At 56.4% G+C, this 25,672-nt stretch overlaps 1 protein-coding gene across 1 annotated transcript in view; it reads left to right on the top strand.

Annotated features, from left to right (window-relative positions):
- Positions 1–25,672, top strand: part of TSNARE1 (t-SNARE domain containing 1) — a 152,806-nt gene that overhangs the window by 64,441 nt on the left and 62,693 nt on the right. The window contains exons 10-11 of the mRNA XM_021706516.1: positions 13,972–14,044; positions 22,302–22,384. Of these exons, the coding sequence (XP_021562191.1) occupies positions 13,972–14,044; positions 22,302–22,384 (156 nt within the window). The remainder of the gene's footprint in view (positions 1–13,971; positions 14,045–22,301; positions 22,385–25,672) is intronic.

Genomic DNA, 25,672 nt, shown 5'->3' on the forward strand with positions numbered 1-25,672 from the left:
CTGACAAGCTGTCACCTCCCGTAGGGGCAGGAGCCTGTAGTAGTTTGCATGACTGATACTTGTGAACACATAAAAGTGGTCAGTCCTTTGATGACAGCGGCATGCCCCCTCCCTAATGACAGGGACCGACCCTCCCTTCCCCTGATGACAGTGGCTGGCCCCCTCTCTAATGACAGTGACAGCCCCCCTCTCCCATGACAGTGACTAGTCCCCCTCCCCTGATGACAGTCTCGACTCCCTTTCCCCTATGACAGTAGCTGGCCCCCTCCCTAATAACAGTGACTAGCCCCCCCCCATGATAGTGGCCTACCCTCCATGATAGTGGTCGGTCCTGACCCCTGTCTGCCACCTCCAGGATAGATGCAGGCCCCACAGGCAGTGTCTCATCCTTGTGTAGAGGGCTCTGACCTCTGCTGACTCTTAGCTCATAGTCCAGGAGGGCCCCTGCTTGTTTGCCTTGCCCTGGGCCTGCTTCTCAGTGATATCATTGTCTGTGGAAGTGACGGGGCACTGGACCCAGTGGGCACCCTCGTTCTGCCCCTGGTTGTTCAGCATGAGGTTGTGCCTTTGCCGTGTGCCCTGCCCCCGTCCCTCTGCCCTCCCCACACTGGTCCCTGCCCTACAGGCCTGTATTCTTGCAAACAGTTGCCCCAGGGCCTGGTCTCGCTGTCCTCCTGCGGTGACCTCTGGCCTTCCTGGGCCTGGACCCAGGCTTGCTGAGTACCGACAGTGTGGCCTGGGTCAGTTCTGGTCCGCTGTGAGCCTTGAGTTCCTCTCCTGTGAAAGAAGAAGGCATTAGGGCTGGATAAGGACTCCATGAGCCAAAGCATGTGGTGTGTCTAGAAGACATGCCCTTGGAGTCCTGCTGTAGGGGGCTTGTGGTGAAGTGCTGAGGGAGGGTTGGAGATAGGAGGAGGCTGGGCCAGCCAGGAATAGTCCCAGTCTGAGCAATGGACAGCTCAGCCAGCAGTGCATGTGACTGTTTCTCTTTGCTAGGCAGCGTTGGGTTCCCCCCTTTCTATTTCCTGTACAAGAATGGAGTTGATAAAAACACTAACGGTAATCCTAGACCAAAAACAAGGCCACCAAGGGCAGGGGGGCAGGGGCACCATCAAATGCAGGGCCAGGTGCTAGGGTGCTTGCTCCCTATATGTTCCTGGGGCCCGTTCACTGCTATGAGCATGGCTGTGCTTGGTCTACACAGGGACCAGGCCCTATTTGTGGCGCTGGGACTCTCCCTTGGACAGGTCCTTTTCCAGCTGGGCAGCCAAGGATAAGGGGCAGAGTGGCCACCCAAGAGTGGGCAGGAATTGAGTGTCAGCCTGTGCTCAAGCTCCCTTTGAGGGAGGACATTGTCCACTTCCTAGTGAGGGAGCTTGCACAGCTGGAACCCTGGCATACCTGACCAGAACACCATCTGTCTCTGAAGGGCACAGTGCTCGACAACCCTGGCATTTGAACCTTTGATTTAGGGCTGCCTGCTGTTTCCCTGCTGAAGTAGTCAGGGGCCATGCCAGGTGTGAGTGGGAGCTGGATCTGTGGGTGGGTCCCACTGACAGGAGGTGGCTTGAAGGGTCCCATGGCATTGCCCACCTCCCACCATATGTTTATTCCTCTCTGGGGCTCCTCCTCCCTGCCTGTGAGCTGAGATAGCCTATTTCTAGCCTCCAGCCTAGGGCAGCTCACTGGTGCTTGTCCCCAGCAGGAGCCTGAGCCTCCTGGGACTCTGGGTATTGGGCGTCCAGGTGCCGTGGAGGTGGGTGCTGGTGGCTGGCAGCCTGCTTGCCAGCAGCCATGTCTGAATCTGGGAGAAGATGGGGAGGCTGTTCTCTTCTCACCACTGGGAGCATGAGCTTTAATTGTGTTTGAGCAGCAGCATGAGCCTGGCATGGGTGAGGAGGCGTCTGAGCACCCAATTAGGTCGTGTCCAAGAGCCACTGTCTCCAGCAGGCAGCTCTGTCTCCTGAGCTGTCTGCTGCCCCTCGGCAGTCTGTCTGCCAGCCAGGGCCCTCAGAGTGCTCTGCAGCTGTGCAGACCCTGTGTGGACCCTGCCAATGAGTGCTGCCTGCTCCTGGCCTTGGCCAGGAGGGAGTGGCACCAGCAGGACATGAAGAGCCCTGGCCAGAACCATGTCCCAACTCCTGACCTCTTGCCACTCTTGCCACTCTTCCTGTGTCCTTCTCTGAGCCCCAATTTTCTAGTCTGGCCAAACGGTCAAAATTAGGATGGCCCTTGAGTGCACAGTGTGCACTGTGCACACTAGAAATCCCTGTGATCCTGTGGGTGATGGTGAGAAAGACATGGGTGGCCCTCAGAATGGCATCTGGGGCCCTGTCTGCTGCCCCAGGTGTTAATGGGGTGATTCCTGGTCCATCCCTGCAGGGCCTCCCCCTTCAGCTCTGCCAAGGCCTCTTGATACCCCTGGCTCTTCTGGTCCTCACCTACAATGCTTTTCTTGTCCCTCTGCCTTCCCTCTGACCAGCTCTAGGTCTCCTGCATCCTCCAAGGTCCCTGGTGGGTCCCAGCTATCCCCAGATATTGTAGTAGTTCAGGCCTTTCTCCTGGTCTCGGGCTCCCTTGCTCCCCTTCTGGTTGCCCCCAGGTGGGCGGCTCCTCCCCGCTGCCAAGGTGGGGCTTAGATCACCTTTTTTATCTGGCTGAGGTGGCGAATAGGGTCACGGCAGGTGGTGAGGAGACCAGCTCTGGGACTGGGCCAGTGCAACCCCTTTTCTCCTGTACCCAGCCCAGACTCTCTGACGGCTGAGGGCCCCCTAGGGGACTGAAATGCATTTCCCATTGTGTGGACAGGGGTCCAGGGCAGAGTTAACAGTTGGCATCTGGAAACTGACTGGACCAAGTCAGCAGGAGACGACCATCTATCGGATATGGGCTGTCACCACTAGAGGTGTCTCCTTGCCAGGGCAGAGGGAGAGTTAACAGCCAGGTCCCCTGGAAGCGTCTTTGTTCCTTGGGGAGGGGAAGATGGAAGACCTCAGGCATCTCCCAGCTGAGGAGAGGAAATCAGGGTCTGGTCCAGGGTCCCAGGCCTCGCCATGCCACTGCTGGGCCATGTGACACTGAGTAGGTCTCTTCTCAGAGCCTTAGTCTGTTTATTTGTAAAATGGGCACAATGACACCAACCTCACAGGCTGTTGAAGGGATTATGTAAGCAAGTAAGACCTTTGTGGGCCAGAAGACGGAAGTGATACAGTAATTTAACTGCCTGGTGGGAACTTGTTGCAGGGAAGAACCAGGGCTGGGAGGTGCCGGGCTGTGGCTGTCCATGAGCCCTGCACCCACCTTCCCACTGTACTGCGTAGTCTCCTGCCTGCCCTTCTGTCCTTCACACCCTCTCAGTCCCTCTTCCTCTGTGGATGGCAACCAAGCTCAAGGGTGAGCAAGGTAGGTGAGGTTTGCTGTTAGCTCAGCAGCTCACTGCTAACTAAGGTATTAGCTCCTAACTGCTGATAACTCAGGCATCAATACCCCAGCTGGGAGCAGCTGCTGCTGCTGCTAATGACTGAGGTGTGGCCCTTCCAGGGGGTATTTTGTGGTTTCTTAGGAACTCCTGAGGAAGGAAAGCACTGAAGCCTAGGAAGTACCAGGGGCCTTGGAGCTCCTTATGTAGGGTCCTGGGGGCTTCTCAATGCAGGGTCCTGGGTTTCTTAATGTAAGGCCCTGGGACTTCTTAATGTGGTATCCTGGGAGCTTGTTAATGTATTGCCCTAGGGGCTTCTTAATGTGGGGTCCTGGGGTTTCTTAATATAGGATCTTGGGGGTCTCTTAATATAGGGTCCTGGGGGCTTCTTAATGTAGGGCCCTGGGGGCTTCTTAATATAGGGTCTTGGGGGCTTCTTAATGTAAGATCCCGGGGGTTTCTTAATGTGGGGTCCTAGGACTTCTTAACATAGGGTTTTGGAGCTTCTTCTTATGATGTACTGGGGGCTCTTATTTAATGTCGAGTCTAGGGTTACTTAATACAGGATCTGGGGGTTTCTTAATTAACGTAGGTTCCTTTGGGCTTCTTAATGATGTAAGGTCCTAGGGGCTTCTTAAAGATACAGGGTCCTGGGGACTTCCTAATTGATATAGGGTTCTGGGACTTCTTAATGTGGTGTGCTGGGGCTTTTAATGTGGATTCCTGAGGGATTTTTAATGTATGGTCCTGTTGGCTTCCTGGGAAGATCCAGGAATGCTGTAGCTCCACGCCAGAGCTCAGCACGCACACTCCTCTGTGTCATATGCTGAGTGTGGGGGTAGGTGGGCCCTTGCCACCTGCGAAGAGCTCCTGGGTGACTGTTGTGTGCTTCTGTGGTGGTCCAAGGCAGTGGGTCCCCTCTCTGCCTGGGTACCTGGTGAAATATATGTTCTGTCCCCAATGATCTGGAATGAGGTTGGGGCTTGACTCTCCAAGGCTGTAAAAGTCCCTCCGTGGGTCTGACACTACTTAGGGTGCTTGAGGAGTTATGCAGTATTCTGGAGGCCCAGAACAGTCTTCCTTTGGTCTACTTCATGTATGTATTTTTTTCATTGTCCAACCTCTCACTCACTGATGATCTTGGCCTTGCTTTTCATTCTGCCGGAAAACAGAAGCCCTTAGAAGAGAGTCCTCAGAAGTCTCTGGGGCCCTGTGCCCACCATCTCTCTAGGTGCTCCGGTGAACCGCTGCCACCCACAGCACTTGGGTCCTGCTGCTCCCACCCTCGGCCTGCCTCCGGATGTGCTCCACCACCTCTGTGAGCCCCCTCTGGCGTCCTTGCTGTCTCTTCTTTCCTGATTCTGCCCATGAGCAAACACAGGCTAGTCAATCCCATCTTACAGAGTTCCCATGAAGGAGGACACCACACCTGCACTCTAGTCTGGGTGGTTTTTAGTGCTTCTCTGCTCCTCTCGGGCCTTCCTCTCTCTTCCATGAAAAGATTCTTCCTAGGGCCCCCTGGCTGCTACTGGACCCAGTGCTGCTTCTGTCTTCATCCCATAGATCTCCTCACAGCCTTGACAGAAGCAGTTGTTCTTCCTCTTTCCAGCTCCTCTTCTACAGCTTCCAGGACTCCAGGCTTTCCTTGCCCTCCTACATGATGGCGCCTCCTAGTATGGATAACACAGTCCCCAGCCCTTTTTATCTCCTTCTCACACTCCCTGGTGTTCTCAGTCAGTCTTGTGTCTTTAACTCTGTGGATATCTCCCAGCTGTCCTCAGCAGCCTGTCCTTTCCTGAACTGTAGACTTGGGCATCCAGCCGCCTGCTGGACAGTTGGGGCATTCCAGTCTGTGCAGGTTCAGCAGAGCTCCTACCCCAACCCCAGCGGTTCCCATCACAACTCCTGCTGTTGGCTCAGGCCCAAACTCTTGAGTACCCTGACTTTCCTCTTGCCCACACCCCATCTGACAGTGATCCCAGTGGAGGTCATCCAGAAGCTGACTGCCCCCGCCACCCCTATTGCAATCATAGACATTTTCGCCTGATTATTGCATTTGTCTCCTAATTCATTCTGCTCTTGCCTCCTCTTCTATCTGGCCTTAACACTGTATCCAGAGTGATTCTGTGAAATGGCAGTCAGATCATATCATACTTCTGCTCAAAGCTCTGTGGTAACTCTCCCTCACACCGACAAAAAGCCAGAACTCTTTCAGAGGCCCAAGGGCTGTTCAGGTTCCCTCTTGCAGCATAACAGACCACTCCAAAACTCTGTGATGTTGAACAGCCACCATGCTATAGTTCTCATGGATTTTCATATCAGGAATTCAGACAGGGCTCACTGGGGAGGACTCATCTCTGCTCCATGCTGTCTGGGCCTCCCTTGGGAAGACTTGAGTAGCTGAGAATGACTTGAACAACTGGAAGCCAGAGCCATCTGGACACTTCTTTACTCTATGGCTGGAAGATTTGCAGGCTGGGCTCAGCTGGAGCTGTTGGTTGACTTGTCTTCTTGTGCATCTTCTCGTAGCTCGGGCTTCCTCAGAACATGGCCTCCTCATGGCACTCTGACTTCTGATGTGGCTGTGCAGGGCTCCGTGGACTGCCAACAGGGCAGAAGCTGCATCAACTTCTGTGGTGCGGCCTTGGAAGGCACATGGCGTCACTTCCCTTGTATTTTGTCAGTAACAAAGTCAAAACCTGCCCAGGTACAAGGGGAGAGGATAGATCCCACTACCAGTGACAGGAGTATCAAAAGATCAAGGCTATGTTTTAAAACCCCCACAAGAACCTTGCATAATCTGGTGCCTGTTGTGGTTACTGTGGCTATGAAATAGTTTGGGTATAAATTTAAGAGTATAAACCAGGTATCACACAGGTATTACATGGGTTCAGAATTCCCACTGGGGCTGGGCGCAGTGGCACTTTGGGAGGCCAAGGCGAGAGGATTGCCCGAGTTCAGGGGTTTGAGACCAGCCTGGGCAACTTGGTGAGACCTTATCTCTACAATAAATAAAAAAATTCAGCCTGTAATCCCAGCACTTTGGGAGGCTGAGGTGAGTGGATTGCCTGTGCACTCTATAATAAATTTTTTAAAAATTAGCCAGGCGTGGCAGCGCGTGCCTGTAGTTCTGGCTGATTGGAGGGCTGAGGCAGATGGATCTCCGGAGCCCAGCAGGCTGTCCCTAGGGTGGCCATGAGCATGCCCCTGCACTCCAGCCTGGACATTGGAGTGAGACTCCAACTCAAAAAAAAAAAAAAAAAGCTGGGTATGGTTGTGCATGCCTTTAGTTCCAACTACTTGGAAGGCTGAGGCAGAAGGCTCCTACCTGAGCCCAGCAGGTCGAGGATGTGGTGGCCGTGAGTGTGCCACTGCACGCCATCTTGGGCAACAGAGTGACTTCAACTCAAAAAATCTGTTTAAAATTCCCATTGGGCAAAGCTGAGATGACTACCTTTGCTCTGTGAAGCTTGGACAACCAAGGGCGAGCTCTCATGTGAAGGCTCGTCCACTCCTGTGTCTTGTGTTGGTGCTGCTGTTGGCTGAGACCTGGACTGGGGCTCTCGCCAGAGCTCCACACATAGTCTAGATTCCTCATGGCATGGTGGCTGGGTTCTGGAGGTGAGGTCCTGACAGAACCAGAGGGAAGCTGAGCCACATTTTATAATCTATCCTCAGAAGTCACACAGCATCACGTACACCACATTCTGTGGTCCAGGTCCAAGTGGAGCAATCAGCGTCAGCCCCTTTGGTAGATGTCAGTGTCACTTTGTAGGAAGAGTGTGTGGGGTAAGAGATACATTGGTGTGGCCATCTTTGGAGAGGCAATCTGCCATGCTCCCATGACCTTGTCATTGATGCTCTGTTCCTTGCACCCCCACCCCTCAGGATTCCCTGAGCAGGCCCTGAGCACGTCCCTGTTCCTTGTACTTGCCTCTCAGCCTGGAGCCCTGCTCCTCAGACACTCTAGCAGCTTGCTCCCTTTTGCCTGCAGGCTTAGACTCAAATGGTGCCCCACTAAATAATATACTGTTTAATTATCATTCATCTCCCCCCACTAGAACGTAAGCCTCATGGAGGCAGGGGTTTTTCTCTTTCTAGTCATTTCTATATTCCCAGCATGTCAAAGGATGCCTGACGCAATGTGGGCTCCTGGTGACTATTTGTTGAATGAACAAATGGGTGTCTGGGTGGATGGATGGAGGGGTGGGAGGCTGGGTGATGGGTGGGTGGAGGGATGGATGGGTGGGTGGCTGGATGAGTAAGTTTTTGTACTGGGCTTCCATGGGAGATTTGTGTTTAATAACGTGATTTGCTGCCGTGTTTCATATGCGTCTTCCCAGCCCACACTGAAGCTCCGTGAGAGTGAGCACTCCTACGTTCTGATTTTGTCAAAGATGGAATGGAGGCTTGGAGCCATCACATCACTTGGCCCGGGTCACACAGCTTGTGTGTGGCAGGCTGGGATTTGAGCCCTGGCCGCCTGACTCCAGAGCAGGGCTATCCTCACTACGATGCTCTGAGAACTACCTCTCTGTGGCCTTCTCATGTGAAGATGGTGAGGGAACATTACCAGTGTCACCCACAGGCAGTAGCAGAGCCCCAGAGGTGAGAGTAGAAAGAGCCAGCCTGGGTGGCTCAACCCCTCACGAGCCAGTAATTTATTCCCCTCTGTCTCCCTGGGCTGGTGGGGTTGAATGAGACGAGCACATGCCCCTCAGACAACTGCCAGCATGCAGTGGTCTTGCTGGGACACCAGGCCTGCCAGCTGAACTGAAACCAGAGTTGATGGTCTGCTCCCACCAGCTCTGCCCACTGACCCAGGCCCTGTGTCCACCTGGCTCCCTTACCAAGCCCATCTCACCTGCTGGGGCTTCTGAACGGGTGCATCACCTGACCCAGGTGCAGAACTCAGAGTACACCGGCTGCTGTGTTGCCATGGCTACCTGGCAGGCCTGGGAGGGTGGAGGATGGGATGAGGAGATGGCCCAGGAGGGGCTTGGAGGCTCCAGGCAAAGCCTGGTAGCCCTGCTCTGTAGTTGCCCTGAACAGCCTCAGCCAAGGGAGGTGATTGACCTGGCTAATTTCTAACTATAAATAAGTGAGTAGGCAAATAAACGAATATATACGATTTGGCTATTCCATTAGCTAGAACAGTCATCTTTGTAGGTGAATGGTTGCCAAGATCCTAATTATAAGAAGAGATCGCGTGATAGAGAGAAACGCAATGGTATTTTTTTCTTCTCGTTCTTAAAAGTGAAGGGAACACACCCACACCTGCACACACACTTGCACACACCAAGATTTTATGATGTCCTGTGCAAGGTGGTTGTTCCACGGTGCCAGTAAAAGAAGAGAGAAAATTCTGTGAGAGCTTTTAATGAGTTCTAGTTTTAGAAGCAATCTGAAAAATAATTACATGATTTAAACATTTACTAAGTTAAGGTACTTCTCTGTCTCTCCCTCACTCTCCTGTTCTTTGGTTGCCCACACTAGAGCACACGCTTCCTTACCTGCTATCCTTAAGCATGGCTGCAGGGGCTCCTGGTGCTCCAGGGGGCTACATCCTGGGGCAGCCCCAGGATCCAGACAGGAAGTTTTCTGGACTCCCAGCCTCCCATGCAGGCCCACCTTCCTCAGGCCTGACCTTGACCTCTCTCCCACCCCAGGCTGAGGGCTGGACTTCTGCCTGGAACTGAGCTGGGGCACATCCCCTATCTGTGCCTTGGAGTTGGGACCTGCCTGCCCTGGGCATCTTCCATCAGGAGCTGAGGCCGGCCCAGGTGCCCAGTGCCCAGGCACTCACACAGTGCCTGGAGGGACATTGAAACCATGCCAACTTCCTTCCCCAGGTGCTCACCTCTGTGGGCCCATCCTCAGGGCCTGTGCCCACCGTGAGTGTCAGGCCCAGCTGTAGGACCCAGCACTGTTGTACCTGCTCATTTCTGCCACAGCAGGGGCACTCTACCTCTTCATCCTTCTGTTCTGCAGCCAGCATCAGGTAGCAGGATGGGGGAGACATAGCCTGGGAAGCCCCAGCACCTCCAAGTGATCTTGGAGGAAGGGGTGCAAAGTCAGAAAATGCCCCAGCTCCATGTTGCTTCCATGGAAGCTCTTGTGCAGAAGGCTTGGAGGCTTCTGGGGAGACCAGCATCTCTTGGCATCTAGGACCACTAGGCTAGGCTTTAGGGCCAGGGTGGACCCTGCCCCAATCTTTCTGGCAGGCCCAAGGTGGCACAGCCGGTGTGGCTGCCTTCTGGGACCTGAGGTTCCAGGCCTGCCTGTGCTCTGAACAGCCTGCAGGTTTGTTCCATGAGACCCCCAACACAGTCACTGGGAGGGACGGGGGCCCTGTCTTTCAGCAGTGGCCTCACATGGGGAAGTAAGAAGCAGTCTGTAGCTCTTGGCTCACTGCCCTATCTGCAGCCCTACACGGAGGGTGCACCTCGAGGACAGGTCCAGGTCAGCTCTGCCCAGGGCCCTTGAGGAAGGGTAGTTCTCTGCAATGAGCCGTTTCCCAGAACACATGGGTCAGGGATATCTCAACCACGGCTGTTTGCCAGGAGCCCAGGCACAGGTCAAATGAGTCTGAGCTTTTTCTCAAGCTTTGGTTCCCACTTTTGTTCAAGAAGAATGATGTTTACTTACCAGTGAGTGCCTTGGAGGGACAGTTCCTCTGAGTAGGGTGAGGCAGGGCTTCAGAGCCCGAGAGCTGGTACTGCTCCTGCTGAGGCGTTGGTCCATTGGCTGAGAGCTGGGACCAGGCCAGTGCTGGGCATCTTGCAAAGAGGGATACCTAGAGTGAGAAAGGGAGCTTCGTATAAATGTATGCATCAACTTCCCAGAGTCCTGGAATGAACATCTCAGTGTGCAGCCCTCGTGCCGAGCTCCCCCGGGCTGGGATGTCAGAGCCCTTGTACTGTGAGGCTCTGGTCACCTCTCACGGAAGGCATCATCTACTCATAGTTCCCGTTACCTCACTGGAGGCTCCAGAAGGCTTTATGTTTCTGTCTGCGGAGTGCAGCAAGGAGTGGAGACCCTGTCAGCTGCCCCAGCCCAGAGAACATGCTGGCCCCCAGTTCCTCTGTCCTGTAGTCCCAGCATGTTGCTGGTGTGGTCAGTGGGGACCTGGTGGGCACCCCCAGTCCATGTGAGATAGCGGGCAGCCATCCTTTATCCTGACCATGAGGCCCAGCAGCCCTGGTGAAGAAAGCCTCCAGAAAAGCTGTGTGGTGGCCTCAGTGGGTGTTGGCAATGAGGTGGAAGATTGTCTGGGTCTGTGCATCCCCAGGACCTCCCCCACAGCCCAGAATGCAGGCCATTCATGCCTTGTCAGTGTGCCAGGGACTTTGACCTAGGGACACCGTGTCCCAGCCCAGAGTTTCCCAGGCTGTTAGAGCTGATGTTGCTCCAAACAGAAAACACCCAGTCTGGTAGTCGTGTATTCAGTGATGTGACTGGAACACCAGGGCCGAACCCTGCTTCTTATAGCTGCTCCTGCTTCCACTATGCCTTGGTGGCCTGGAGTTCCTGGGCCCCTGAGGGGCATTGGGCTCATGGACATGCTCAGCTATACCTCTCCCTGCTCCCAACTTTCTCTTTGTCCTGTCTTGCCAAGGCTGTGTCCCTGTAGGCTGGGCAGGACTTAGAGCTATGCTTCCCACCAGGGACACAGCAGCACCACGCCAGGGTGCCAAGGCTGTTCCTGCTTATGGGAAGAGGATACAGTATACACACATTAAGCCCACCCCATGCACACGGTTGTACTGTGGGATGCAAGAGACCCACTGTCCCTCAATACTGATGAGGGATTCCTGGGTGCCCCAACTTGGAGGAGGCCTGCCCTCCCTGGGTGCTGTCCAGCTTTTGCTGTGGGTAGTGGCCTGGTTGGGGTCTGCCTACATTTGGGTTGAATGCTGGCTCCAATGTTTTCCAGCTGTGTGTCCTTGGGCAAGTCACTTTGCCTCTATGTGACTCAGTTTCCCTGTGTTCCCTGTCAACAGTGTGGGAAGATGAGTGAGTTGTTGCCTATGAAGCCCTTAGAAGGACTATGAGTCCCTGAATCCATGTACCACCAAGTCCAGGCATATGGTCAGTGGCCAAGGTCAGAGTTGTTGTGTGGTGGTGCTTGTGCCTGGCCTCTGACAGGTCTGTAACCCAGAAGTCTGCAGAGGTGGAACTCATGACCTTGATGTCTCCATCTTAGGATAGAACCTGAGCATGGCCTCCTGGGCCTGTGACCTTACTCCTGGAAAAGGTGGTAGTGACAAGGGGACCAGAAACCAGCTCTAGCCCAGGGCCAGCCAACACCCATCTTTCCATTTCCTGCTGTCCCCACTACCATACAAACTGGAGCCAAGATCTCCAGGTCTCATGCTTCTCCCCACTTTTCCGGCCACAGACTGATTCCCACAGAGCAGCCACCCGCCACTGCGCCATATTTAAGCCCAATAATTGAATTGCAATTGATAGTATGTGTCGGTTTAAGATCATGCTAATTGCTTCATTTCCCAGAACACTCCTAAAGAGAAAATGAATTTCCCTGTAACATTTTGTAGTGGGGTGAAATGACCCTTTTGGAAATCAATCCCAGCTCTGGAATGAGCTGCGGAGTAGGTAGGTGTGCGGGAGCAGGGGTCACAGCTGGCATGAAGGAGCTTACTCTGGGCCTGGACTTGAATCCAGCCATGTGTTAGGCGTTATGTGAGGCTTGGCACAGCTGGGCATCTATGCAGGGGGATGGTTTTGCTCAGGCAATAAGTGGGCATACCTGGCTGGAGATGAACCAGTGTGCCCAGGGCTATGCATCTGGCCACTGAAGGAGCCATCCTCAGTGCAGCATGGTAGTTAGGAGAGGAATGGACATCTGGTCAGTGGGCACAAGCGGGAGTCCCATATCTTCCCTTTACTGAGAGGTCCAGGAGGTCACAGGACCTCTGGAGTCCCTACTCCCCCCTCTGTCAGATGAATGTCAGGTGTGATGGGGAGTGGTGTGTGCCCTGCCTTCAGCACAGCCCCAGAAGCCTGGTCCAAGAGCATTGTGGCCACATCCTGCATAATCATCATGGCTACTTTACTGGGCAAAAGGGTATAAAATAAAGTTAAACAGCATGGAGAATACAAGGAACCAGCATGACACGCTGATGTGGAGGGAATCCCCAAATCCTCCCGGCTCAGGTTTCTATTTCTTATTCTGTTCACTAGCTTCATGGAGTCACTCAGTCATTAGATAGCAATGGAGCTAGCATCCACCTACCTACTCATAGCCCATGCCCCCACCCATCCAACTGGCAGCTCATCCACCCATGTACCCATCCACCCACCCACCCTCCCATTCATCCACCCATTTGTTCATTCATCCACCTATTACCCATCCATTCATCTGCCCGCCCACATATCCATCCACCCCCCCACTCACCCATTCATCCATCTGTCCATGCATTTATCACCCACCTATCCACGGATCAATCCCAACTGTCCATCTACCCATCTATCCACCCATTCATCTGTCCGTCCACCCACACTACCATCCACCTGCCCATCAACCCATCTGTGTATTCCCCTGTTGACTTACCCATCTGTCTACCCGTGCATGTACTCATTTATCCTTTCACCTGTTCATCTGTTCATCCATCTACTCACCTGTCCATCTTCCATGCATTCGTCTACCCACCCACCCATCCACCCACTCACCCACTCACCCATCCATCTACCTACCTGCCCACTCCTACCTGCCCACTCATCCACCTGTCTGTTTATCCACTGACCACCCACCCCACCCACCCATCTACCCATCCATCTACCCGTTGGCCAATCCATTTATCCGTCCATCCACCCACCCACCCATCTGACTCTCCGTTCATCCATCCATCCACATACCTCTTCATCTGTCTGCCCATCATTTGTCCATTTATCCACCAATCCATCTACCCATCTACCCATCCATCTATCCGTCCACCCACCCAGCCTTCCATCCACTCACCCCAACACATCCATCCATCTGTCTATTCTACTCCTTTAGGATTTGCTGAGCAACACCTGTGTGCTGGCCCACGCTTAGTGCTGGTGCACAGAGAGGGAAAGGTAGGACCCTTCTGTCAAGGAGCTCCTAGGCAAGTGGGGATGGGGTGTCATAGGAGTGACAGCCCTGCAAGTGGTGCAGACGCAGTGCTCTACTCTGGAAAGTGCCATCCCCAGTCAGGCCTCCACAACAGTGTTGGGGACACTCTCCTACTGTAGACTGCAAATCCCTGGGGACAGACCCTGGGACCCTTGTAGGAGCTCATGGCCCCTGGGATACTCAGAGAACTTGGGATTTGGCCTTCAGATGCCTGCCCTGTCTTTGACGGGTATGATGACACTGAATTCATCCCTGGCCCTTTCTGGGCCCCCATAACTCCTCTAACAGGAGGTAGATAGACTAGCTGGTCACTAGACACACTCTAGTTCTTGATTCTATGAGTGCCATTCTTGCCCAGCTCTGGGCTCACCCAGTCTCTCTGATGCATATGCAGCTCACTGCTCCTAACATGGCTCTGTGTTGTTTCCTACAGAGCGACTTACTGGATGTGAATCAGATCATCAAGGACTTGGCCTCCATGGTGTCAGAGCAAGGCGATGCTGTCGGTGGGTACCCATTCCAGTCTCAGGCCACCTGACAGGCCCAAGGGCCTTATTTCAGCCCCCAGCCACCCACCCCTTCCCCTATGTGTGGACAGAGCTGCCTCTGAGAGGAGTGAGGCCCAGGGCAGGATCTGGTCTAAGTGTCTGCCCCTCCCACCTTGCCCAGTCTCCACCATCCCCTCTGGAAGCCTGGATGGGAGAAACTCCTGCAGGACAGTGGCCTCCCCACTCTGCTCACTGAGGGTCCCTAGCCTCTGTGCCTCCCACCCTGGGCCTTATACCTGGCAACTCCCCAATGAGAACTAGCCATTGGGGGGTGAGCAGATTTGCAGCTGCAGTGTGTGCCCAGCAAGGTTGCAGGAATGTGGAACCCCGAGCTCTGGTTCTGCCATGGCTATGCCCGTGCAGTGAGGGCTATGGGAACAGTGTGTTGGGGAGTGTGCAGATCTGCTGGGGTGTGGCGTCCTGAGCACTCCCAGAGAGACTGGGCCAGTTCTGCAGGCCAGGATGCCTCTTGGACAGCCTGGCACTATGGTCTCTCAGCCCTACCTGCCTCTTTAAAAGGAAGTGGAGCAGCATGGGGGCCCCTGAGGCCCAGGGTCAGTCCCTACCTTAGTGCAGGGCCTGATGACTGGGAAGATCCGGGAGGGTCTCTGGGGATGAGGGGATTGGGAGGCATGCAGCCCTGTCCCTTTGCCCCTTGAGTCCCCAGGAGCTCACCTTTTGCCATGGAAGGGCCCCAAGTCGGGGCCTGGCTGATGGGAGGTTGGGGTGAAGGGGCCAAGTGTGGAGCCAGGGCTGGAAGTTCCTCTCAGGATGTCCTCGCTCAAAGCAAAGGAGGGGCCTTCTCCCACAGATGGGACTTCGCTCACAGTGGCCCAGTGACCCCTCCCCAGGCCTGCCAGATCCCCAGTCTGCTCACCTCGGTCACCCACTACTGGAACTGGAGAAAAAGCACAATCCCAGTCCTCCCTCTGCCTCTCTGTGGGGTCACCTGTGGGCTTCCCCACAGAGGTCCTCCTCACCTCATCCTGAGGTCTGGAAGCCCTGAACTGACAGGATCCGGCCACATGTACTTTGAAATGAGGAGAAAGATATTTGTCCTCTGAGAGGAAGTCGGCCAGGGCTCCTTGCTCGTGCTTCCTCCTGTGGGGCAGGAGTGGCCAGCTTCACCTGAGCCATGCAGCAACTCCCCAGGTCAGGCACTCAGCTGTGACAGAGTCCAGTTCTGATTCCATGTGCTCTGGTCTCTGCTTGTTCAGAGCCCAGGGAAAGCTGGGGACACTTATGCCCTCTTCCCAATGTGGTCACTCAGAGGCTCTGGCCTGCCTGCACTGCCCCCACTGGGGTGGGGCATGTGGGGTGTGCAGGTGGACTTTTGAGGCACTTGCTGACCTTGCCACCCCCTCCCGTGGGGCCCGTCCCTGCTTTGTTTCCATGGTATCTCCTACCCTAGGGCTCTGCCCACTTACCTGGTCTGATACATGCCTGCTGCTGCCAGAAGTGCTGGTGCCCAACTGGCAGGGCAGGAGCTCCTGGTTCTCCAGCGGGGTCATCATCTGAGGAAGAGCAAGGCAGAGTGAGGCTGGTGCCTGGTGCCCAGAGGATCGTGGTTAAGCCAGCCAGCTGCCCCCAGGACACTCAGGTCCCGCTCCACCATTAGCTTTCCCTCCATTCCCTAGCCAAGCCGTGCCCCCTCTTGGGGCCTGTGGTGAGAACGACCTCCCCACCTCTTGCTCTGATGACTAACCTTGTGTCCTGAGACCTTCAAGGCAGCTAGCATCCTCCTCCTAGTTGCTGAGCTGCACCCCTGTGAGAGGTGATAGAGGCTGCTGTGTCCCCCCGTGCTGCTCCCTGGGGTCATGTTGGACTGGGCTTGCTCCTTGGTCCCCTCAGAGCCTGGGCCTTCAGCTGCTTTGTGGCCCCAGGCAGTGCTCTCTGGGCTGCCCCATCACCCCCGCACTGCCTCCTCTCCCCAGGACGCATCCTGTCTTCTCATCTTCCTGCCACTTCCATGCTATCAGCCTCTGCAGGGTGGCTGCAGCCATTTCCTCATCTGGCTAAGTGATGGGCTGGGACGTGATTTGTCCACTCCAGATGCCTACCCAGTCCCAGTGACAGACTGCCTGAAGGGGCCATCTCTGGGGGGTGTGGCATCCATGCCAGCAGTTTGGGGAAGGGAGTGGCCATGGGGAGAGGGACAAACCAGGGCTGACCTGCCACAAGTGACCAAGTCCTGGGAGGGGAAAGCACACCTGATGGGCAGGCAGATGGGGGCCTCAGGGAGTGGCTGTGACCAGGGCCCCGACACGGGCTTTAGGCTGCCTGTGTGCTGTGCACCAACATAAGGCCTCCGATCACCCGGGGCCACCAGCCTGGTGTCACTCCCCCTGAGGCCTCTGCCCTCTGTTCAGCCTCTGGTGCCTTTCCAGGGTCCAGCAGCAGCAAGGCCATGTGCCGGCGGAGCTCCAGCCCTGAGCCCGCCTCGGCGGCCCTGCTGCTGGGCGCCAGACCAGGCTCCACACCCCTGCGGCCAGGTCCCTACTCCCGCACCAAGACACGCAAGCCCAACTTCAGCCCCCAGGAGACAGAGGTGCTGGTGCAGAGGGTGACACGCCACTATTCCCTGCTGTTCGGAGCACTCCGGGGCACACCTGCCCGGAAGCACCGTGTGTGGAGCCGCATCCTGCAGGCAGTGAACACTCTGGGCTACTGCCGCCGTGACCTGGGTGACTTGAAGCACAAGTGGCGGGACCTGCGCGGTGCTGTGCGCAAGAAGCTGGCGGAGGGCAGCCCAGCCCCTGGCCTCATCCTCACACCTGTGGAGCGCATGGTGGCAGAGACCTTCTCCACCCAGGCTCCCCAAGGCGAGGGCCAGACCCCGGACCCCCTGCCAAGTAAGTGGGCCCTCCCCATAGCCCACCCTCCAGGCCCACTTGCCCCGGCCAGCAGGCACCCAGTCTCCCCAGCTGCTGCCTTCTGGGCACGGCCCCTGAGCTGGAGACCCTGTAAGGGAGACCCAGAGACCCAAGGAGGTAGCCCATCTGGCCCCTCTCTGCTTTCTGATGGGGAAACCAAGGCTCAGGACTAGGGAGAGCCCACGTGTTTTAGGAGTAGGAGAGCTGGGGGTCAAAGCCAGCTTCATTTTAGCCCCAAGTTCAGGGTCTATCTGGAATTGCCAAGTGTGCAGCTGAAGGGTTTCATTGTAGGGACCACTTTGAACCACACAGGATTCTGGGATGCCTCTGTCCCCACTCAGCTATCTAAATGAGATGCAAGAACCTGTTTCCACATCACTGTAGGGAGATGAGGGCCATGATGGCGAGGGAGTAATAAGGTGGTGTCCGCTGGGACCCAGGCAGGTGCAGCTACCCTCTCCCTTCCTGCTGGAGGTCTTAGGGTGTAGCGGCCACAAGAAAACAAGGACACCCAACAGGGAGGAGGAGCATGGCCCCTAGGGAGCATGAGGTGACCTGTGGAGTCATCAATTGCTTATAGAATTTGGGCAGAGCCAGGGAGGAAGCCAGGCCCCAGCTCAAGTCTTCCCTGCCCCATGCTACGCCACCCTCTTAGGTGTGGAGGTGACCCCACCCTCCTTCTGCAGGCCCTTCTCCCTGGGCTCACACTTCAGCCCCATACCCAGTGCTATTTGGCTCTCAGCCTCCCATTAGCCACTGTCCCATCTGAGCCCATGGGCTCACTCCAGGGGCCCCTGGAAGCTGGAAGTTTCTGTGCCTGGCTGGCCTCTTCTGCAGCCCAAAGCCACCTCGGGCTCCAAAGGTGATGCTGGCTTGGACTCCTGCCACCGCCTCTAGTGCCTCCTCCTCCTGCTGCCTCTCTTCTCCTCAAGACGCCCATCATCAGGAGCTCCTTTGCTGGCCTCTGTGCGTGGTGGGCCCAGCCCTTCCGGAAGCCAAGCCACTCTGGACTTTTCCCTTTCTGGGAGATGCTAGAAGGATTTTGGGGATGAAGCCCCAGGAGCAGGACCACTCCCTCCCAAGGGCCACAGAGTGGACAGCAGGACTCAGCCTCACAGGGACAAGCAGGAGTCAGCTTCAGATGCCTCAACAGGCGCCACCATAGGACTCCGAGCTCCATGGCATCCTTAATTGCTTCTGTTCTGCAGTAATGCCTGCGACTGGGACATGTGGGCAGAGCAAGCTTTGACTGGCTGGGAAATTTCTGTACACCCAGGACACCACTGAGCCTGTGGGCCCTCGTGTGGTTGCTGGACCTGGGTATTGGACCTTAGACCATGAGGTCTGGGAGGTGGCCCTCAGGTGATGGGCCTGGGCACTGGGCCTTAGACCATGGGGTCTGGGAGGTGGCCCTTGGGTGATGGGCCTAGGTATTGGACCTTAGGCCATGGGGTCTGGGAGGTGGCCCTTGGGTGATGGGCCCAGGCATTGGGCCTTAGGCCGTGAGGTCTGGGAGGTGGTCCTCGGGTGATGGACCTGGGTATTGGGCCTTAGGCCATGGGGTCTGGGAGGTGGCCCTTAGTTGATGGGCCTAGGTATTGGACCTTAGGCCATGGGGTCTGGGAGGCGGTCCTGGGCGATGGATCTGGGCACTGGGCCTTAGACCATGGGGTCTGGGAGGTGGCCCTTGGGTGATGGGCCTAGGTATTGGGCCTTAGGCCATGGGGTCTGGGAGGTGGTCCTCAGATGATGGGCCTGGGCATTGGGCCTTAGGTCCTGGGGTCTGGGAGGTGGCCCTCGGGTGATGGGCCTGGGCACTGGACTTTAGATCATGGGGTCTGGGAGGTGGCCTTTGGGTGATGGGCCCAGGCATTGGGCCTTAGGCCATGAGGTCTGGGAGGTAACCCTCGGGTGATGTGACCCATCAGGGCTGTGGGCCTCTTGATGGGGTAGGGCTGGAGGAGGACCTGTGGGTCCTGCCTGTCAGGCCTGAGAGGTCTGTGGTGGCTGCATCCATGCCCCAGGGAGGCCACACGCTTTCTCCTCCACGGGAGGGTCCTACAGCCTGAGGTTTCCTAGTTTTGGGGGTGCTACAGCCTGAGGTTTCCTAGTTTTGGGGGTGCTTCAGGGAAGACAAGCTGTGTGGGGATGAGAAGAGGCTGGCAGCAGGTGGCATCGGTGTGGCCTGGGTGCTTAGTCTCTTCCTACAAGTCCCCTATCCTAGAGGGGCAGTAGGAACTCAGATATACTCACCCCTGTGGTTCTCTGCCCTGGGATGAGGCACAGTCCTGACTTTTCTGATCCTTTGGTAGATCAGCCCCTCCTCCTGGGTCCCATAGCCTTGGGCTCACCTCCACTAGGAGAGTCCAAATGACTGGCCCCTTGGTGCTGTGAGCTCCTCATGGAAGTGGCAATGCCCACTGCTGACAGCAACTGAAGTTCATTGAATGAGCGAGTGCTTGGGAGGGGAACAGAGTTTCCCCCCGTGGAGCCTAAGGTGAGGAGCAGGGAAGTGGCTGCAAGCCTGAGGATGGGGTGGGGAGCATCATTGCAGGAGACCCAGCTATCCTGGGTCAGCACCAGCTTGGGGCTTGAAGGGGGCTGGGGACAGTGATTTAACCGAGGACACAGGGGTCTCCCACATTTCTGTGCCCCGAGGCCATTGGAAAGCACACTCTCTTGAAGTGTGTCTCAGCTTTCTGTATCAGGGTGGTTCTCTTGGAGGCCTGGCCCCACGCTTGGGTGTCCCATGGACTCCAGGAGCCAGAGGCCCTGCACAGGGCTCCCACCGAGCCCCCCCTGTGTCGGGAGGGCCAGGTGTCCCAGGGCCCTGTGGCTCTGTAAGGCTGATCCCACAGACATGGTCTCCAAAACCAGGCGAAACCACTTGACCCAGAACTGATGAGTTGTTGACGTGCCCCCACACATCCCCTAGGGGTCGCCCTCTCCTGTTGCCCGTCCTTGAGCACCACCGTTCGGCAGAAGACTGAATGCCCGCCTGGCTGTCCCCAATGAGCAGGAGGTTGCTGGCTGTACGACCAGGTGTCTGGTTGTATAATGTCTCAGGGTAGGACTGTGTCTGAATTTGGGGAGTGCTATGCCAGCTATGAGCATCCCTAGGACTGAAGTCCTGTGGTCTGTGTACGGGACCCCCAGAACACCAGGGACTTAGTCTCTGTTCTGAGGGTGGGCCCAGGTAGTGTGCTACCGTTAGAGTTGGGGTTCACAGTGTCTCCAGGGTCAGGAAGCAGTGTGGAGCAGGATTGAGCTTCATCTAAGTCCAAGGGCAGAGTCCAGGACTCAGCCTAGGACATGGGGCAGGGAATGGACCCAGGTAGGGAGCACGACCTCTTCAGTGCCTCTTGTGTCAGCCCTTCCTGTGCATGGTGGCAAATGTCTCCTGTCTCCCCTCCCCGCATCTGCATCCACGTCTCAGTGGCAAGAGTGCAGCCAAGCTGCTGCCTCTGGGGTCAGAGGTACAGGGTAGCTTATTTGTATGTGAGCAGGGGTGGTACTGCAGCCCAGGTGGTCACCTCCTCCCTAGCAGGACTGGTCCTGCCTGGGTGGCAGTTGTGGAGGGATACATCACATCTCTGCCCCTATGCTTTCTTCCCTGGGAGTGACACTCAGTGTGACAGGACACAGAGAGCTATGTTCTGTGGGGGACTGGCTGTAGCCCACAGCACATGCAAGAGAAGAAGGGGTGTTTTGAGTCCAAGAGGGGCCAGGCCATCACTCACACCAGGGTCAGCCCTGACTTCTGTGATCTCCTAGTAGATCAGCACCCCAGAGCCCCATGGGGGAGGCCCAATGACAGGTTCACCCTAGGGCCCTGGGCTGGGGACCAGGGTAGGGTGAAGTCTATGACCACAGGCTGAAGGGTCCCTGTGAGGCCTACATGGGGGACTTCTCAAAGGCGGACCCATGCCCTCCTCCTCCCAGGGGGCTCACTGAATGGGACTACATCTCCCTAATCAGAGCCAGGGATCCCACTGGGAGGATGGTGAATGCCCTTCTCCTTCTAAGGACCCAGCTCCTTCACAGCCAGTATTGCTGGGCTGGAGGTGACACTACCCAGCAGTAGTGCCTGTGGTTGTGATGGCTTCTCTGAACCAGGCCTCTAGTCCTCTGAGGCTCAGGTCAGCTCGGGGTCATGCCCAAGTACCAACTGCAGACGCACAATTTAAATTTAGGTATTTCTGCCTCTAAGTTCTTACCGAAAATGCCTGATTTGGAAGGCATACTTTCTGCCGGCCATCTCTCCTTCCTCAAAGAATGAGTGTCCTTGCACTTGCACTGTGTTTTCATCTGATTCCATCAGCCAGCAGGAGGAGCGGCTTTCTACTGAGACCGAGGCTGAACAACCAGGTGCCCACTGCATCGGGTGGCACATGTCCTTCCTTGGATGGGGTAGGACACCAGGGTGGAGAGGACACCGAGCATAGGGGATCTTTTAGGTCATGCCCCAGAATGCAGGGCCAGCTGTTGCTGTGGCTGAATGCTCTGGTCTTAAGTGCCTGATGCTACATGCCCCACCGTTGGCCCCGGGTTCTTAGTGGGTGAGGACAGGTTGGGTACGTATTTCACATAGTACTGCCTTTCTGCTGCTGGAGTAGTGGTATGGAATCTCCTGGGACAGCTCTCAGGTGCTCAGGACCTGTCCCTGTGTCTTGTCTGTTGGCTCATGTGGGCCCCATTGATGTGGCTTCTCCAGGCCACACTGACATACCCATGGAGCTCCACTTTGCCCAGATTCACAGGGACATCAGCCCTGCACTGTAATGTGAACTAGCTGGTCAGTTCCCAGGTGCCAAGGGCCAGTATATGCTGGTGCCCAGAGCCCTGTGTTCATAGAACTGATCTTAGTCAGTCCTTGCTGCAACTCTGCAGGATGTGCTAAGATGGGGTCTGTGCCCATCGTGGGGGGCCACAGCCAGAGAATGGAGGGGCTGCCCAAAGCAACTTCTTTCCTTTCCTGGGTGGGCTGGTCCCACCCTGCCCAATGTGGCTGCTGAGAAATCCCCTTTCCTCTGGATACCTTCAGACCTCTGTCCTAACCACTGTCCACACCAGGCAGATCCCTCAGGTGATGCCTGATGACCCAGGACCTGTCCTTGCAGCCTCTGCTCCTTCAAAGGCCCAGCTGCCTTCTTTGGGTCTCCCAGGAAGCCATGTGGGAGGGGCCTCAGTGACCCCAGAGGAGCAGATGTAAAGCTCATGTCATCTGCTCCCTAGCTTAACCCGGGGCTCAGACTTCCCTGGGGTCCACCTTTGGGGGTGTCCTCAGGCAAGGATGTCTGGGTCTCCACTCTGTAATTGCCTTCTGTTGTCTTGATTTGCAGATAGTATTGAAGCCAGCATTGAGGCTGCATCCTCGCATGCAGAGGCAGCCAGTGAGCTCCTGGCTGGAGCCAGCCGGCACCAAGTAAGTCAGTGTGAGGGCGAGAGCACCCGGCCGGCCCGTCCTCCATCCCTCCATCCGTCTGTCTGGGGTCTTAGGCCCTGCCTTGTGCTTGAAAGCAGCATGCCCACAGGGCCTCCTCTGAGCCAGGCTGCTGGCTCAAGCCCTAGAGGGTCGGGAGGGGAGGGAATGGGGCTGCTGTGGTGGTCTGTGTGGTACCCACAGTGGTTGGCACCATCCCCTCAATTGTCTGGACCCTTCTCACTTAGGTACCTCAGCCACCAGGCCTGCAAGGACAGTGACCAGGGCCTCTCCCCAACTGGCCCAGCAGAGGCTGGAGGACTGGGAGTGGGTGTGGAGCATGAGCAGGCTCGGCCTTGGCCTTGGTGGTCTCACTGCGGGTGGGGCCCTGGGAGGTTGCAGCACACTGTGGCCACGCTGGCCAAGGAGCCCCTGAGGGAAGCTCTGGCTCCCCCTCTTCCTCAGGAGAGCCAGCTGGGTCTGCCAGTCTCTGCCACCTTCCTTGAGGGCACAGTCGTGGAGAGGGCTCATGAGGCCCTCCTGCTGCACCTGCCGTGCCTGGGTGCTGGTGTGCGGATTGGCATCCGTCCCTGGGCTGGGGCCTGCGTAGAGGACTCTGCTTGGGACAAGTTGATGGCAAAGAGGGAGTGAGAACCAACATCACCAGGACTTTACTTACTTGAAATGGGACTTAGAGCTACCTTGAGAACCAACCGTTAGGCCTTCTTGCTGACCCGTGGCCATCATGAGACAACCTGATGGGGCCTTGGCTGGCTGGGGAACATAGTCCAGCTTGGGGTAAGGGTCTGGCTGCCACCTTTCCCTGCCGTCACCATCTCAATTCCTCATTGCGGCCCTGTGCTCTGTCCCAGCCCTAATGTGCAGAGATGACTGAGCAGAGCCTATCCTTTGTGGAGCCTGTAACCTGGGGGCCAAACAGGATAGAGTGTAGTCTAACAAGGGGAAGGTGATGGTAGCTACTGTGGGAGCTCAGAAGGGGCCCTGGGGCTGGGGCCAAGAGGGCTTTCTGGGAAAGCACATACTCTCAGGGGCCAAGCAGAAGCTGTCCTGGGAGGAAACAGTGCAGCGTGTGCCGGGGCCGGAGGAGGGGCAAACCAGGTGCACTTGGAGCACTGCAGGTAGACTGTGATGAGGGAGTGGGCAACCAGAGTACCCTCACCCTGGGGGCCTTGGGGATCTAAGTTCTGCTTAGAGAGGGTTCTCAGTTGTTTCCGAGGGGTGAGGGAGAAAGGGGACTGCGGTCTGAACCTCACAGGGTCCTGGGAAGGTAGACATGAAGTGGAGAAGAACAGTGCCTGCCAGGGCTGCTTCATGCTCCCTTCCCATGGGGCACAGGCCAGGGCAGCCCCCATGCTGGGGTGGGCAGCTGCAGGCCAGTCTCATGCTTGGTGAGCTTGCCTAGTAAAGGGGATGGGGCATGAGAATAGGGGCTGGGCCACTGCTCTGGCCTCTCTTTTTCTCTGTCAGTGACCATCAGATTCACAAAGTCAGCATGACCAAGGATTGACCTCCTGACAGCTGGTGAAGGCCAGCCCAGGACAGACTGTGCTAAGGTCGTCTGCAGGATGGGACAGAGGCAGGACTGGAACTGGGTCTCCTGACACCAGCTCAGGACCCGTGTGCTCCAGCCCACAGCCTGCTACCTCGTAGGGGCCTCCCAGGAGCAGAAGGTGGAGGCTGCAGCTAACAAGAGAAGCCAACTCATTGGAAGTTCAGGGCCATGCCACACAGAGTGCCTTGCCCCAAGAGGAAAGCAGCAAGCTGGCAAGATGACCCTCCCCCGAGCACCCAGGACTACCAGGTCAGAAGGAACCACAGATGCCCAGGACAGCAGGAGGAAGATGGGCCGGTGAGGAGGAGGAAAAGAAGGTGGAAATGAAGGCGGTGGCAACTGGGCCAGCCACCTGTGCCGTGGATGCTCCCTGCCATGTTCCCAGTGAGCGTGTGGGCCGGGCTCTCTGGGATGACATTGTCATCACTCCATTTCTGTTGCAAAGCAGGAACTGCCCTGTGCTGTAGGTGACCCAGACATGGGAGGTGGCCCATCTGAAGTCCCTTTCACATAAAATGTACTCCTGCTCCCTCCCACAATAGATCTTCCACACAGCATGTCAGGAAGGGACACTTGCTGATCTGTCTTCTACACTCAGAGAACTGGAAGAGTCAGCAGTCCCAAACTTAGGGATCCTAAAGCTGGGCTTTTCATTTACAGACCAAGAATTTGAGGCCCATAGAAGACAAGGATTTTTCCAGGGTCACATAGCTGGCAAGATCAGGCAGCTGGTTTTGGAGCCTAAGGCTGCAGAATTTCAGGTCCAGAGCATTTCCTGTTGGCTTAGAGAAGTCCGACCCTTGTCTTCCTGGGGACATCCACCTGGGTGTGTGGGTGGATGTACAGGTGGACAGATGAGTGCCTGAATGGACAGATGGAAGCTTGGAAGGATGGATGCATGCATGAATGGATGGAAGGAAGGACAGAGGTGCACAGGCTGGTGGGTGGGTGGAAGGATTGACAGGCATGGATAAATAGATGGCTGAGTGAATAGCGGGTGGGTGGTCAGAGGGATAGATGAATAGAAGGAAGGAAGGAGGCTGGAAGGAAGGGGGTGGCTGGATGGTTGGTGAACAAACGGACGGACAGATAGATGAGTGGACAAGTGGGTGGATGTATATATGGAGGAATAGACAGATGGACAGGCGGGATGGCAGATCATGGGCAGCTGAGAGGGTAGATGGAGGCACAGGTGAGTCATTGGGTAGGTGGATAGAAGGTGGTGCCCTGCTGGCTCGGCACCCAGGCTTGCACTTGGATGGGTAGTGGTTTCAGCCCCAGCACTACTAAAGCAAATGCACTCACCTCCCTGAGTCTTGGTTTCCTCATTTCTCTCGTGGGGGCCGCTTCCACTGCAGAGGGGCTGTTGTGAAACCACAGCGGCTCCCAGTGCAGAGGCCTCTGCAGGCCACACTCCCCACTCCTCCCTGCTCCCTCCCAGGCTTGCTGCCTCCTGGTCTGCAAAGGCTGACATTTCCCTATTTCCCTCTGTTAGCCGACGAGGAGGACGAGGCCCCCAGCGGCCTGTGGCTGCCCCTGCGGACCCTGGATGGGCCCAGCCCACCTGAACCAGACCCCCTGGAGTTCCGAGGAGTCTTCCATGCACCCACCTCCTCACCCTCCCCACCTGCTTCCCCAGCCTCAGCCCCACCTGCGACGGCGTTTGTGGGGGCCTTCCGGCCTTCCCCACCCTCCTCTATGCCAGCATCCGCACCTCC

This window comes from Carlito syrichta, unplaced genomic scaffold, assembly GCF_000164805.1.
Source record: "Carlito syrichta isolate Samal-C Ts95f unplaced genomic scaffold, Tarsius_syrichta-2.0.1 Scaffold315705, whole genome shotgun sequence".
Taxonomy (NCBI): domain Eukaryota; kingdom Metazoa; phylum Chordata; class Mammalia; order Primates; family Tarsiidae; genus Carlito; species Carlito syrichta.